Below are 14,448 nucleotides of genomic sequence, written 5' to 3'. Positions count from 1 at the left end.
TTTTTAAAGAAGTTTTGATTTGTTTTCCAAATTGACATGCTTCACAAATTCTATCCTTTTGAAAATCGATTTTTGGAAGACCTTTAACCAAAATAGTTTTTGAAATTTTTTAAATCAAATCCATGCTTGTGATAACTCTATGAAATGAGAGTTATTATAGTAATTTTAGACTTAAATCAAGATCACTTAGAGAGTAAATGATGTGTTTTTATTGCATTTTGTTACATTTTGCATAAACATTCATTTTAGTTTAGTCTTAATAAGTTTTGCTTGATTTAAAGGAATTCGTGCTCAAATTGTGTGTATAATTGTAGGTTTCCAGAAGCTTATAATTCATGGAAGGAATGTTGATGCAATAGGCTGGCAAAAAGGAGGAAGAATATGGCCACAAAACAATTGAAACAAAATCTGGAGCAGTGCAGTGTAATAGTCGTTGCTGGAGCAACCATTGCTGTAGTAATCCTGGAACAACTATATAGAAAACTTAGCGCTGGATATCTACAGAATCGCGATCTGCAGTTTCTTAATCTGACGCATGTGCGCCCTAGGCTTTTGTTTTACCCTAGTTTTCAGTTATAAAAAGGGCGCGCATCACATGAAAAGGTGGTGGTGAATTAACATCAAAGAAATTGAGAGGAAAAGAATGGGAGAATCAGAATTCAAGGGGAACAAGTCTGCACCAGTGAAGAATTCAGCAGAATTACTTGGATTCAATTTGTCATCGTTCTTTACTTGTTCCTTTCCTTACTCTTTGATTGAACTGATGTATTTCTTGATCAATATTTTGCTGTTTGTTTTTCTTTTCCAAAGTATGAACTAAACTTGATTGTAGTTAAGTGACAAACAATCTAAATGGGTTTTTGACTGTTCTTATGAGTTGCTGCAAGATTGCTATAACATTTTACACTAATAACTATTATTATAATCATTATTTCGGTTGACCACCCATTTAATGGTTCAAGTGAAGATAGAGCCGCAAAAGGGTTTGTCTTAGTAGAAATTATTAGAGTAATACTTAATCTTAATTTAAGTTTCTTGGACTAAGATTACTTGAGTCCCAAAAGGGCTATATTTGAGTTAAGATTTGTGAAAAACTAGACATAGGAATTCACCTTGTAGAGTAGAGAGAGTGTATGCTCATAATGCCATACCGTAGGTGGGTTAACAATTGATCATTGTTAAGGTGCTTAAGGGTATGAGAAATCTGATAAGCGACAATTGAGGATGCAAAATAATTCTGTCCAGTGCTGTAGGAACTGTTGTAGCAACTGGTGTTAATTTAGACAAAACAGTCAGTCCATGAAGAGAGTTTGATCACTTAGTTACCCCATTCCCATTGAAATCTTTCTACGCAAGTCATTTAATTTATTTTATTATTGCATTGATTTGTTTTATTTTTCTTTTAATGTTTATTTCGGTAGTAATTCACTTTTAATTATAATCTTTTTGAACAAAGGAAGTTTGCATTGTCGTGATTGCTATAACCTTTCTCATAACACCAATCCCTGTGGAGACGATCTCGAATATTCATCACTTTATTACTTGTTGTGTACACTTGCACATTGACATCAATAGCAATTGAGTAAAAAACCACCAACAAGTTTTTGGAGCCGTTGCCGGGGATTGATTGTTTATTTTTGATGTGTGAAGTCAACCTTGACAGTGCCAACTTGATCTAATTTGTTCTATTTATTGACATATCAACACTTGCATGCGCAAAGACAAATCTGTTGTATTTCAATTTGATCCTGAGATTGAAAGGACCGTAAGGAGACTGCGAACTGCGAAGAGAACAAAGAAATTCAACAACTGTTTCAGGAATGGATAATTTACAGGATGTGAGAAACTTGGATCCTCACGGGCCACTACAACCTGTCAACATTCAAGAAGGGAAAAATGAGCATGTTAACAACCAGGCAACAACAACATCATTTACATGGCAGATGACAGAGACAGGGCTATCATAGATTATGTTGTGTTAACTCCTCAAGTTGTACATCCTGGGATAGTCAGACCTGAAGTTGAATGGACTGCCAACTGAAGATCCTCACCTCCATCTTAAGTTGTTTTTGGAATTAAGTGATACTTTTAAAACTACTGGAGCAACACAAGATGCTTTAAGACTAAGGCTTTTTCCTTACTCCTTAAGAGATCGAGCAAGGGCATGGTTGAACTCATTACCATATGATTCCATCACTACATGGAATGAATTGGCTGACAAATTTTTAATGAAGTATTTTCCACCAACCAAGAATGCAAAATTGCAGAATGAGATCACTTCTTTTCATCAACTTGAAGATGAAAGTTTGTATAAAACTTGGGAGAGATTTAAAGAACTGCTCAGAAGGTGTCCTCATCATGGTATTCCTTGTTGCATACAGTTGGAAACCTTCTACAATGGGTTGAATCCAAGTACGAGATTGATGGTTGATGCTTCAGCAAATAGAGCTTTGTTATTTAAATCTTACACTGAAGCTTATGAAATTTTGGAGAGAATTGCCAACAATAATTATCAGTGGCCATCAACTAGACAGACAGCAGCGAGAAGAGCAGCAAGAGTACATAATATAGATGCAATTACAACATTATCAGCACAAGTAACTTCATTGACTAACATGGTGAAAGCCATGACTTCTGCTCCAGCAGCAGTAAAGCAAATTGCTGAGCTGTCTTGCATGTATTGTGGTGAGGAACATGTATTTGACAACTGTCCTGGAAATTTAGCATCAGTAAATTATGTGGGCAATTTCAACCGACAGCCTCAAAATAACCCGTACTTAAATACTTACAACTCTGGATGGAAGCAACACCCAAATTTCTCATGGAGTAATCAGAATCAAAATGCTTCAACACTGAGTGGACAGAACAGAAATACTCAACCATCTGGTTTACATCAGCAAAATCAAGGGCAAAAACATACTAGGCATGATCTACTTACTTCATTAGAAACACTGATTAAGGAATACATTGCGAAGAATGAAGCAATTGTGCAAAGTCAAGTTGTATCTCTAAGAAACCTGGAAAACCAAATTGGACAGCTTGCCACAACAATGAGTAGCAGATCTCAGGGAAGCTTACCCAGCAACACAAAAGATCCAAGAAGAGAAGGAAATGAACATTGTAAAGTAATCAACTTAAGATCTGGAAAAAATGTTGATATCCTTGTTGATGTGACTAAAAAAAGGTTGGAACTTAATTCCTCACAAGAAACACCTCAAGATCAGAGCATGTTACAGCAACCCAGCCATCAAGATACTGGTGTTAGTGGTCAAGCTATAACAATTATGGAAGGGAATCAACCAATAAATACTAAAGAAGAAGTTGCAACACTAGTGGTAACAACTTCTAATAAATCAAATGAGTAGAGATTGGTACCTCCTGAAGCTGCCTAGCAATTCAGGCATCCACCTCTTTTCCCACAGAGATTTCATAAACAAAAACAAGACAAGCAATTTAGTAAATTCTGGAAGTGCTGAAGCAATTACACATCAACATACCTTTAGTGGAAGCATTGGAGCAAATGCCTAATTATGTGAAATTTCTAAAAGACATCTTGGCAAGAAAAAAAAGGTTGGGAGAATTTAAAACTGTTACTTTAACACAGGAAAACAGTCACATGCTCCAAAGTAAGATCCCTAAAAAATTGAAGGATCCAGGAAGCTTCACAATACCATGTTCCATTGGAACTAGGTACAATGGCAGAGCACTCTGTGATTTGGGAGCCAACATTAATCTGATGCAATTATCTGTATTTAAGCAGTTGAGAGTAGAAGAATGCAGGCCAACAACAGTCACTCTACAATTAGCTAACAGATCTCATGCATACCCTGAAGAAAAGATTGAGGATGTACTAGTGAAGGTTGACAAATTTATCTTTCCAGTGGACTTCATTGTACTAGACTTTGAGGCTGATAAAGAGGTACCCATTATACTTGGAAGACCTTTCCTCGCAATCGAGAAGACTCTGATAGATGTGCAAAAAAGAGAGCTAACAATGAGGATGAATGATCAACAAGTCACATTCAATGTATTAGAGGCTATGAAGAATCTTGATGAGGCACAAGATTGCAATTTCTTGAGTGTTGTGGATTTTGTTGTAGCAGACAGAGTAAATAAATGCTGCAGTAATGACGTCATCAAAGTTGCCACCTTTGAGAGCTTTGAAGAAGAAGATGTTGTAGCAAACCAGATAGAATGGATGGGAGAAAGGCAATCTAACAGACATAGCAGATTTGTTGAACATCTAAATCTTTCAGACAGGGAAGTAAAGACAACTTTACCATCTATTGAATCACCTCCTAATCTTGAATTAAAATTGTTACCCTCACATTTGAAATATGCTTATCTTGGTCAGAACAACACACTCCCTATAATCATTTTATTTACTTTGGATGCAGGTCAAGAACGGAGCCTGGTAGATATGCTGGGAAATACAGAAAAACAATTGGATGGACCATGGTAGACATTAAAGGGATCAGCCCATCCATATGTATGCATAAAATTATGTTAAAAGACTGCTACAACAATTCAGTAGAGCAACATAGAAGGTTAAACCCCATTATGAAGGAAGTTGTGAAAAAAAGAAATCATCAAATGGTTGGATGTTGGGATCATAAACCCGATATCAGACAGTTCATGGGTAAGCCCAATTCAATGTGTTCCAAAGAAGGGAGGAATAATAGTGATAGCAAATGAAAAGAATGAACTTATTCCTACAAGAACAGTGACTGGATGAAGGGTATGTATGGATTATAGGAAGCTCAACAAAGCCACACGAAAGGATCACTTCCCACTTCCATTTATGGATCAAATGTTGGACAAACTTGCTAGAAAATAATATTATTATTTCCTAGATGGGTATTCAAGTTACAACCAAATTGCTATAGCCCCAGAGGATCAGGAAAAGACTACATTTACCTGTCCTTATGGAACTTTTGCCTTCAGAAGGATGCCATTTGGTTTGTACAATGCTCCAGCAACTTTCCAGAGATGTATGATGTCTATTTTTTTGGATATGGTGGAGCAAACATTGGAAGTCTTCATGGATGATTTCTCAGTCTTTGGAGAGACATACACTGATTGTTTACACAACTTGGAAGAAGTTCTTAAAAGATGTGAGATGACTAACTTAGTACTCAATTGGGAAAAATACCACCTCATGGTGTAAGAAGGCATAATGTTGGGTTACAAGGTGTCCAAAAATGGTATAGAAGTAGACAAATCAACGATAGAGGTGATAGATACACTGCCACCTCCCACTTCAATCAAGGGGATTAGAAATTTTTTGGGTCATGCTGGATTTCACAGAAGATTCATAAAAGACTTTTCCAAAGTAGCTAAACCACTATGCTCATTGCTAGTGAAATTCAAGTTATGCAACCCAAGAGGGGGGGTGAATTGGGATTTTAAAAATTATGCAATACAATTTGCACAACAATTTAATCTATTACCTTAATCAAATAAAAAACAATAAATTCAATCAAGCACAATATTAAAAGAGTAAGGGAAGAGAAAACAAACACAGATTTTTATGTGGTTCGGCTATCCCCACCTACGTCCACGCCTCCAAGCTCACCCGGCTTGAGGATTTCACTATCCAAACCTCCTAAGGCTTCAAATGTTTACAATTGACTTCAAAGGTGTCAATGGACCTTTACAATAAGAGATTATATCCCCAATCTCTTCACCCCAAGTGTTTCTCACACTTGTACATTCACAATTTGATGATAAATGAAAATCACAACAATGAAACTCTCTTTAAGAGTGGATAAACAAATTATAGCTCAATGATGATTCAAAAATGATGATTTACGAAATGGAAGCTCAATATATCTTGTTTTTCCTTGTATTATTTCTTAAAATGAAGTTGGAGTTGAGATTTTATAGTTAATGCCCGAAAACTAGCCGTTATAGGCAAATTCCAGTGCCCAAGCAGTTAGCCGCTTGATTTATCCAGCTAGCCGCTCATGAATAGTGATATTACCGTTATTTTTGAATTTTGCTACAGTAACACTATTCACTAAAATTACACTTTGGCCCAAAACTTTCTATAATTATACTACGACCTAAAACGTCATAAAACTTTACAAATAGGTCCAATTTCAGAATTTCTTAATAATAGTTGTCTTTCCAAAACTTTCTAAAATTATGATATGGCCCCAAAGATATTATTCTTTCGCAAAAAGGTCCTTTTCAACATAATACCCATATTTTTCAAAGTTCTCAAAACCTTTCACTTTAGTCCAAAATATTCATAAATTATAGTATGGCCCAAAACATTTCAAATGTTTGTAAAAAGGTCCAACTCCGAAATTCAATAATAATACTTATTAAAATCAAAGATTTCAAAACTTTGCATTTAAGTTCAAATGACTCAAAATTATGGGTGGACACCAACCCACCCAACCCGTGAACCCGACCCAACCCGTATGAATTTTTGCGAGTTGGGTTGGGTTGATAAAATTTACGGGTCGAGTTGGGCTATTAAATTTTCAACCTGCACTGTTTGTGGGTTGGGTCGGGTTGCAAAATTTTAACCCAACCCGACCCGTCAACCCGTATATATAAAAATATATTTAGCAACTATCTCAGAACCCTAAACTCAAATTCTCTTGTTTAAAGAACAGCTGCTCATCTGCTTGCGCATAGAACACAACAACATCACAACTCAGGGCGTTTCTTGAAAAGCTGCCCAAACTACACATCGTCACATGCATAGGTTCTTTCTTCTTTCTATTTTACTAATTTATTATTGTTTTGAAACAAGTTGATCAATTTTTTATTGTTAAAATGTCTACCCATTTTATAATATTTTTTTATTGAAAAAAGTTGGTCAATTTTTGGTTGTTATGATGGTGTCAAGCTTAATCAACAATCAGATTAACATAAATAAAATAATTATTATTATTAAAATCTTCGGGAAAAGGCTTTTCGACAAACATCTGCTGGGCATTGTTCTGTAGAAATATTTTCAGTATTAACTAGTCATGCTCTCAAATTCACATATGTATTCTATCTTAGATGGATTTTTTTTTTCATAAAATTATTCTAATCATATTTATTTATCGCAGTATCCAAACATGGCTAAGGGTATTAATAAAAGAGCTTTGACCACTATTTGTTATTTTTTCGATTATTTGTTAATTATTAATAGGATAATGACAATATTCATGGCCTGGAATTTTTTCCTTGTAGATGGAAGCAAATTCATCCAGTAATCCAGCTTTCAACAACTCAAAGTACAACTGATAGTGCTATTAATACACATGCAGGCAATGGAAAAGGTGGAAAAGTGTCAAAAGTATGGGAACATTACACAAAATTTGAGAATGATACAAAATGTAAGTGTAACTACTGTTCTAAAGTGTATGTGTGTCATTCTAGATTTATTGGGACTCGTACTTTATGGAATCACTTGTCAGCATGCACAGCCTATACTGATAGGAAAGTTGATTTAAAACAAAAAACCTTGGTGTTTGAGGATAACACAACTGGTGGTGGCAGTAATCTTGTGGCAATATCTTGTAGCAAAGAGGACCTTAGAAAAGCATGCATTGAGATGATAATTATTGATGAATTGCCCTTTAGTTTTGTTGAAAAAGAAGGGTTTTGGAAATTTATGAGCAAAGCTTGTCCAAAACTTGATCGTTTTTCTAGGAGAACTATTGCTAGAGATGTGTATCAGTTGTACTTAAATGAGAAGAATAATTTGAAAAAAGTGTTTGCTAGTAATAAGTATAGGGTTTGTATAACAACTGATTGTTGGACTTCAATACAAAATTTGAATTACATGGTTATTACAGCCCATTTTATTGATGATGAGTGGCAACTTCATAAAACGATATTAAACTTTTGCCAGATTGATGATCATAAAGGAGATACAATTGGAAAATTGATTGAGTCTTGCTTGCTTGAATGAGGTATTGATAAAGTGTTTACAATTACTGTTGATAATGCAAGTTCGAATGATTTGGTCATTTCTTATTTAAAAAAGAAGATGAATAACTGGGGTGGGCTTGTGTTGAATGGTGATTATCTTCATGTTAGATGTTGTGCACATATTATAAATTTGATTGTGACTGAGGGGTTGAAAGAGATGAATAATTCTGTTTCTAGCATTCGTAATGCTGTGAAATATGTAAGATCATCACCAGCTAGATTAATAAGGTTTAGAAAATGTGTTGAGCATGAAAAACTTGATTCTAAACGTATTGTTGTGATGGATGTTCCTACTAGGTGGAATTCCACCTATTTGATGTTAGAGAGTGCTCTTGTATATCAAAAAGCTTTTGAACGATTGGAGGATGATGATGGATTTTATAGATCCTATTTTGAAGAGAAAGCGGGTGGAAAAAAAAGGATTGGGCCACTGGAACTTATAGATTGGGTGAATGCAAGTGTGTTGAATAATTTTTTGGAGAATTTCTATGAAATTACTAAAAAATTTAGTGCTTCTTTGTCTGTTACATCACATTTGTATTTTCATGAGATGCATTCTATAGAGTCAAATTTAAAAGGATTGATACTAAGTGATGATTCTTATTTGAGTGCAATGGCAAAGAAGATGAAAGAGAAGTATGACAAATATTGGAGTTCCCTCAACACTCTAAATAAGTTGTTAATTGTTGCTGTTGTGCTTGATCCGCGTTATAAATTGAGTTTTGTGAAATTTTGTTTTGAGGAGTTGTATGATGAAAATATTGTGTGTGAGCTCATAAAAGTGATTAAGGGCTTATTGTCTTCTTTGTATGACTTTTACACAAATAATAACCCTAGATGTGATGGTGGTAGCCAAAACCAATCTGTTAATGCTGTCATTTTTCCATCCGAGTTAGAGAAAAAAATGATATTATTGATTATAGATTAGCCAAGGTAGCAAAACTTTCAAAATGGAAAAAGAAGCAGCTGGAAGAGGATGGTGTAGAGTTGAAAAATGAAGTGGACAAATATTTATTAGATGATTGTGAAAATTGCTTTGATGATTCATTTGATTTGTTGAACTGGTGGAAGGTAAATGGTGGGAAATATAAAGTTTTGTCTAATGTAGCCAAAGACATTCTTGCAATCCCAATATCTACAGTTGCTTCTAAGTCTGCATTCAGTACAGGAGGACGCATTCTTGATCCATTTCGAGCTTCTTTGAGTCCTAAAATGGTAGAGAGCTTGATATGTGGGCAAAATTGGCTTTGTTCTTCTCGTATTGCTGTAGAAGAGGATACATCTTCGGTTGAAGATATGACATTTTATGAATCAATTACATCAGGTAAATTTTTATATTATGATTTTTATTTTTATTTTTATTCTATTTATATTTTTCTTATATTTATTTGTTATAACATATATGCCTAATATTTTTATTTTTATTGTTATATAGATTCAAGATTGGCATCAGATTTTAATGTCATTAATTTAGATTGATCTGGATTTTGATGTCATTGGACTAATCTTCATTACACTCCTGTTGGTTGGTGTTGAGCAATGGTTTCGGAAAACTCTCTTCCTATGTATGAAAGACTTATAAAATTTTTCACTCTTTGGACTTTAATGTTTTGTATTAAACAAGATTTTAAATTTATGTACTTTTTTTCATTAGTTATGTACTAATAATTTGATTGTTAAATTTTGAAATATTGGATTTGTTGTAAGGATTTTAGTATTTGTGTTTTTTTAATTTTTTTAATTAATTTATTTATTTTTGTTTAGACCATAAAAATGGGCTTTTCAAAAGCCCAACCCAATCAACTCAACCCGACCCGCAACTTTGCGGGTTGGGTCGGGTTGGGTTGAAAAATGTAATGGATTGGGTTGGGTTGAATTTTTTCAACCCGACTCATGCCCACCCCTACTCAAAACCACAAGGTACTTTATCTTATAAAAATAAAACTTTTTAGTTTATAAAAAGTAATTAATTAAATTAATCTCTTGAGCTTCTCAAATGCTAAATCATGCATCAATTAAATCATAACGACTTTACAAGAATTTATCGCACTAATTTGTTTGTTGAGCTCTAAACTTTTTCTTGATTTCGCCGTTGTCCGTTGAGTGTCTTAAACTTGATTTCACTTGATTCACTTGCATAAATATTACCCTTCAAAAACTAGTGAAAATGTGAAATACAATATATATTAAATCACTTAATACATATGTTTGTTATCATCAAATTTACATTATGTGTAGCCCTTTAGGCTAACAATCTCCCCCTTTTTTATGATGACAAATATTTCATGTATTTTAACATTTATACTCCCCCTTAATACATGGCATATATATTAAACATATAAATTAAATTCAAAACAAAAACTCCCCCTGAATATTTCAAAAATATGCACAAATACTTTAAGATCAAAATACATATTATATGTCTTCATATTCAAAATACATGACTTCTCCCCCTTCATCATCAAAATTACTAGAAATTCATGCTAAGATCGATAATATGTCAAAGGTTAATCAAGAAACATATAACCAAACAGCCAATTAACTATAAAAAGATCATGAACCAACATTCCATCAATTCATCAAGCAACACATAAGAATGAAGCATATAATTAACCAAAGAGTTATAATATTCCAAGAATCCGAAAACATCATCCAAATATAACATATCCGAAGATCAAATAACAAGCATCCTCAATCCACATATTAAAAACAACATATCCAAATATCAAACAACAAGATATCATCCGCAAATTAAAAATAATAATGCATGTAAAGATGTAGTGCAGAGCGACAAATGAAAAACAATAAAAATAGAGTGCTAAAGAGATGGTGGATGCGATGAAGAAGATGGTGGTGGAAATCCAAGAGCGGCAAAAAGTTGTTGTTGGCCATCAAGAAGCTGTTGCTGCTGTTGAGCAAAGAGATGCTCTCGCTCGGAAATAGACTGAAGGTGAAAAGCTTCAAGCTGGGATTGAAGTTTGTCTTGTCGCTCAGAAAGTGAATCCACTTTAGTTAACAGCTGTTGCAACGAATCTTCAGAGTCAGCTGAAGTAGAGTGGGAAGGGCCCTTGGAGGGTGGAGGATGTGAGCGATGTGGAGCACTAACATCATGAAGCAAGTGTGGGGGATGGACATCATTAAAGAAACGATGATCTGTAGGAGCAAGTTCTGTAACCTTTTTGTTTCTTCGATGTTTATACCATCTATCGTTCCTCCAATAAAAACCCAAATTAGCGATTACTTTATCGCCTAATTCCCTCGAATTCAAGGAGATTGGCTTGGTGATAGGAACTCGGAAAAACTTTAGAATTTGGGTAATAATACTAGCATAAGGAAGGGATCTTTTGGCTAAACAGGGAGTGCTAAGCATATAATGAAGGATAATATAACCAATATTTAGCACCCTCTCCTCTAGAATACAGTCCAATATGGCTACATCTAAACGGCTCACTTCATCCGCATGACCAGACCTAGGAGTAATAACATGATGAAGAAATTTGAGAGAGAAATGGAGAAGTATTATTCAGATGTGAAAGATGATGATGAAATGATGAAGAACAAGTGAAGAAATGATGATTGGGAAGTGTTTAATGAGAGGTTAAATACATGGGTAATGGTTTGAAAGATTTGATCTTGCCATGAAAAAGAGTGAGAAATGAAGAAATATTAAGTAGAAATGGAGGGGATAGGTTCGGCTTTGAGAGAGAATGGAGAGAGGTTGAAGAACACATGAAAAAGAGGGGGAAAATCTCTTAAACCCATGACCAAGTGGCTAACCGCTTGGGGGCAAGCAGTTAGCCGCTTGCTCTCGGGTTTGAGCAGATTTCAAGCGGCTATCCGCCTGGTTTCTGCTCCTCTGCACCAATTTGCTGTCCGGCTGAAATTTGAGCAATTCCGAGACCATTTCGTGATCCCGAAACATCTCAAGAGCTAATTTAATGCATGAATCATGATTTTAAACATCCAAAAAAAATCATAAAACTCAAATTTATAACATATTCATCATGCATATCCATCACAATTATGAGATACAATAACACTTTATGGTTGAAATTATAAACATTTAAGACATGATTAATTCACACATATAATTCATCCATCATGTATATATTTTACTCAATCATGAAACATATAAGCATTAAAAAGATTAATAATTCAAGCATATTACTCATTTATCATACTTAGGCATTACATAATCATTAAAATCAAACAAATCCATCATGATAAAGCACTCAATGTTAAACACAATGATAATTCAATCATGTAAACATACAAGCATACTTTCACAAATTCAAGCTACTATCCATTTTTCATGATCCACTCAATATAATAAATAGGCAAAATAAACTTATCCACTTCATGTTAATGCACTTAATGTTATGATACCAAATGAATTATTAGATACTTACTAAGATTAAAAGACCATCACTTATAATCAATAAGGCAATAATTGTTACCAAAACAATTAAATCATATTGTCTCATCATTTTTGCTTACACCATGATCAAGTGATTATTCTCATAAGCTTTTATCAAGGAACTCTCTGCCATTCCTTGATTGTGGTACCTACAAAGAAAATATTCAAGTTGTGCATTTTGGTACCCAAATACTCTTGGGTCCTTGAGTGTTAGATTTGGTTCCTTTTGGAACCCAAATACACTTGACTCCATAATATACATTTCTCTTAAATGGACATCTAAAACTCATATGACCATTTCCATTACAATAATGACAAACAATCTTATGATCACTTATGGAGGTAGCCTTAACAAAATAATTTTTATAATATTTTTGTTTCAGGCTTATACCCAAGTCCTCCTTTCTCAAACACACATTTTTGAGTGCTTAGTAATTTTTCTAAGTTCTTTTGACCACTTGTGAATTTTAACATAATTTCGTTGAGCTCATTACTCTTTTTCTTAAGCACTTCATTTTCTTTCATCAATTCATCAACATGTGATTTTTCATGCTCATATGAAATACTTTGTTTACCTTTAAATGATGCAATTCTATCATGCAACATTTTATTATCTAACTCTAGTCTTTTAATCTTTTCATTTAATGAATCATTGCATTTTTGTAAAGCATCCTTTTCGTTTTTCAAGTCATCTACATATGATTTTAGATGCTCATGTGAAGTGCTAGGTTTCTCATTTGATAATACAACTCTATCATGCAATGTTTTATTCTCTAATTCTAGGCATGTAATCTTTGCACTTAGAGATTCATTTTCATTTGTGAGTTTTACCATTTTCTTTTTAAGACATGCATTCTTTTTACCAACGTTTATCCAATTATCATGCAATTTTTTAAAAGCATCATATAATTCATCATAAGTAGAAAGATCATTTACCTTATCAAGTTCATCATCCGATTCATCTCCAATTGCCATGAGAGCTAGATTTGTCATTTCTTGATGCTCTTCATCATCACTTGTTTCCTCATCACTATCATCCCATGTGGCTACCATTGCTTTCTTCTTGAGCTTGTTAAGAAGAGGGCAATCCGTTCTTATATGGCCAGGCTTCTTGCACTCATAACATTTGATTACTTCCTTATTCTCTTTTCGGTTCTTGAGGTCTTTAAATTTTCTTCGCTCACTGGATTTCTTAAATAATTTTCTAAACCTTCTAGCCAGCATATCCATCTCCTCCTCATCCAGCTCGCTTTCCTCATCACTCTCATGTTTCGAGGCTTTAAGAGCAATGTTTTTCTTCTTCTCCTCATTGCCTTTTTCGGCCGACAAGTCTTCCTCATAAGAAATAAGAGAACTAATTAAATCATCAATAGGTAAGATATTTAAATCTTTGGCTTCCTCAATGGCAGTCCTTTTTTGTCTCCATTCCTTAGGTACCGACCTAATGATTTTCTTAACTTTCTCGCTATTTGAAAAGGTCTTTCCTAGGGCTCCTAGAGTGTTCACTATGTCCGTAAATCTAGTATACATAGAATACACACTCTCATTTTGTTCCATTTGAAACAATTCATATTGTCGAGTGTACCTACTAATTTTAGACTCTTTCACTTGATTCATGCCTTCACAAACAACTTACAAGTTTGTGCCAAATTTCATTAGCACTTTCACAACTAGATACTCTATGAAACTCTTTCTTATCTAGTGCACAAAACAAGGCATTCATAGCTTTGGAGTTTAGAGAGGCTTTTCTCTTTTCCAATTCATTCCATTCCCGTGAAGGTTTTGGAATATCTTCCTCGACTTCGTTTTTAGTCAAAGGCATAAATGGATCATCACAAACAATTTCCCAAATTTCATAATCTAAAGCTTGTAAATAAATTTTCATCATAGTTTTCCAATATGGGTAGTCATTACCGTCAAAGAACGGTGGTCTAATTGTGGATTGTCCTTCCCTAAAGGTTGAGTCATTATGGGTTGCCATGGATATTCAACTCTAGACGGTTAAGTCTACACAAGAGCATCTTGCTCTGATACCAAATGCAATGTAAGTTATGCAACCCAAGAGGGGGGGTGAATTGAGATTTTAAAAATTA

At 34.2% G+C, this 14,448-nt stretch overlaps 1 protein-coding gene, 1 non-coding gene and 1 pseudogene across 2 annotated transcripts; 2 read left to right on the top strand and 1 right to left on the bottom strand.

Annotated features, from left to right (window-relative positions):
- Positions 1–1,820: 1,820 nt before the first annotated feature.
- LOC112099671 lies at positions 1,821–4,462 on the top strand. Its single transcript, XM_024187090.1, has 3 exons — positions 1,821–1,916; positions 2,010–3,335; positions 3,605–4,462. Exons 1-3 carry the CDS (start codon positions 1,821–1,823, stop codon positions 4,460–4,462), a joined length of 2,280 nt encoding a protein of 759 aa, XP_024042858.1.
- On the bottom strand, positions 2,259–2,365 carry LOC112100635. Its single transcript, XR_002907002.1, has one exon. It is a non-coding gene; the product is annotated as a small nucleolar RNA R71 (small nucleolar RNA).
- Positions 4,463–7,274: 2,812 nt separating the features above from the next.
- LOC112099670 lies at positions 7,275–9,417 on the top strand (annotated as a pseudogene).
- Positions 9,418–14,448: the final 5,031 nt, after the last annotated feature.

Source organism: Citrus clementina, unplaced genomic scaffold (genome assembly GCF_000493195.1).
Source record: "Citrus clementina cultivar Clemenules unplaced genomic scaffold, Citrus_clementina_v1.0 scaffold_3, whole genome shotgun sequence".
Classification (NCBI taxonomy): Eukaryota; Viridiplantae; Streptophyta; class Magnoliopsida; order Sapindales; family Rutaceae; genus Citrus; species Citrus x clementina.
The sequence above is the reverse complement of the archived record's forward strand: the minus strand, read 5'-3'. Positions and strand labels throughout refer to the sequence as shown.

What these genes read in the sequence shown, in the direction of transcription:
- LOC112099671 (XM_024187090.1), top strand. Translation starts at nt 1,821, where the DNA reads ATGGATAATTTACAGGATGTGAGAAACTTGGATCCTCACGGGCCACTA. An exon ending in ATGAGCATGTTAACAACCAG is followed by an intron (nt 1,917 to 2,009) that starts GCAACAACAACA and finishes ATCCTGGGATAG; the next exon opens with TCAGACCTGAAGTTGAATGG. An exon ending in AAGAAGTTGCAACACTAGTG is followed by an intron (nt 3,336 to 3,604) that starts GTAACAACTTCT and finishes ACTTTAACACAG; the next exon opens with GAAAACAGTCACATGCTCCA.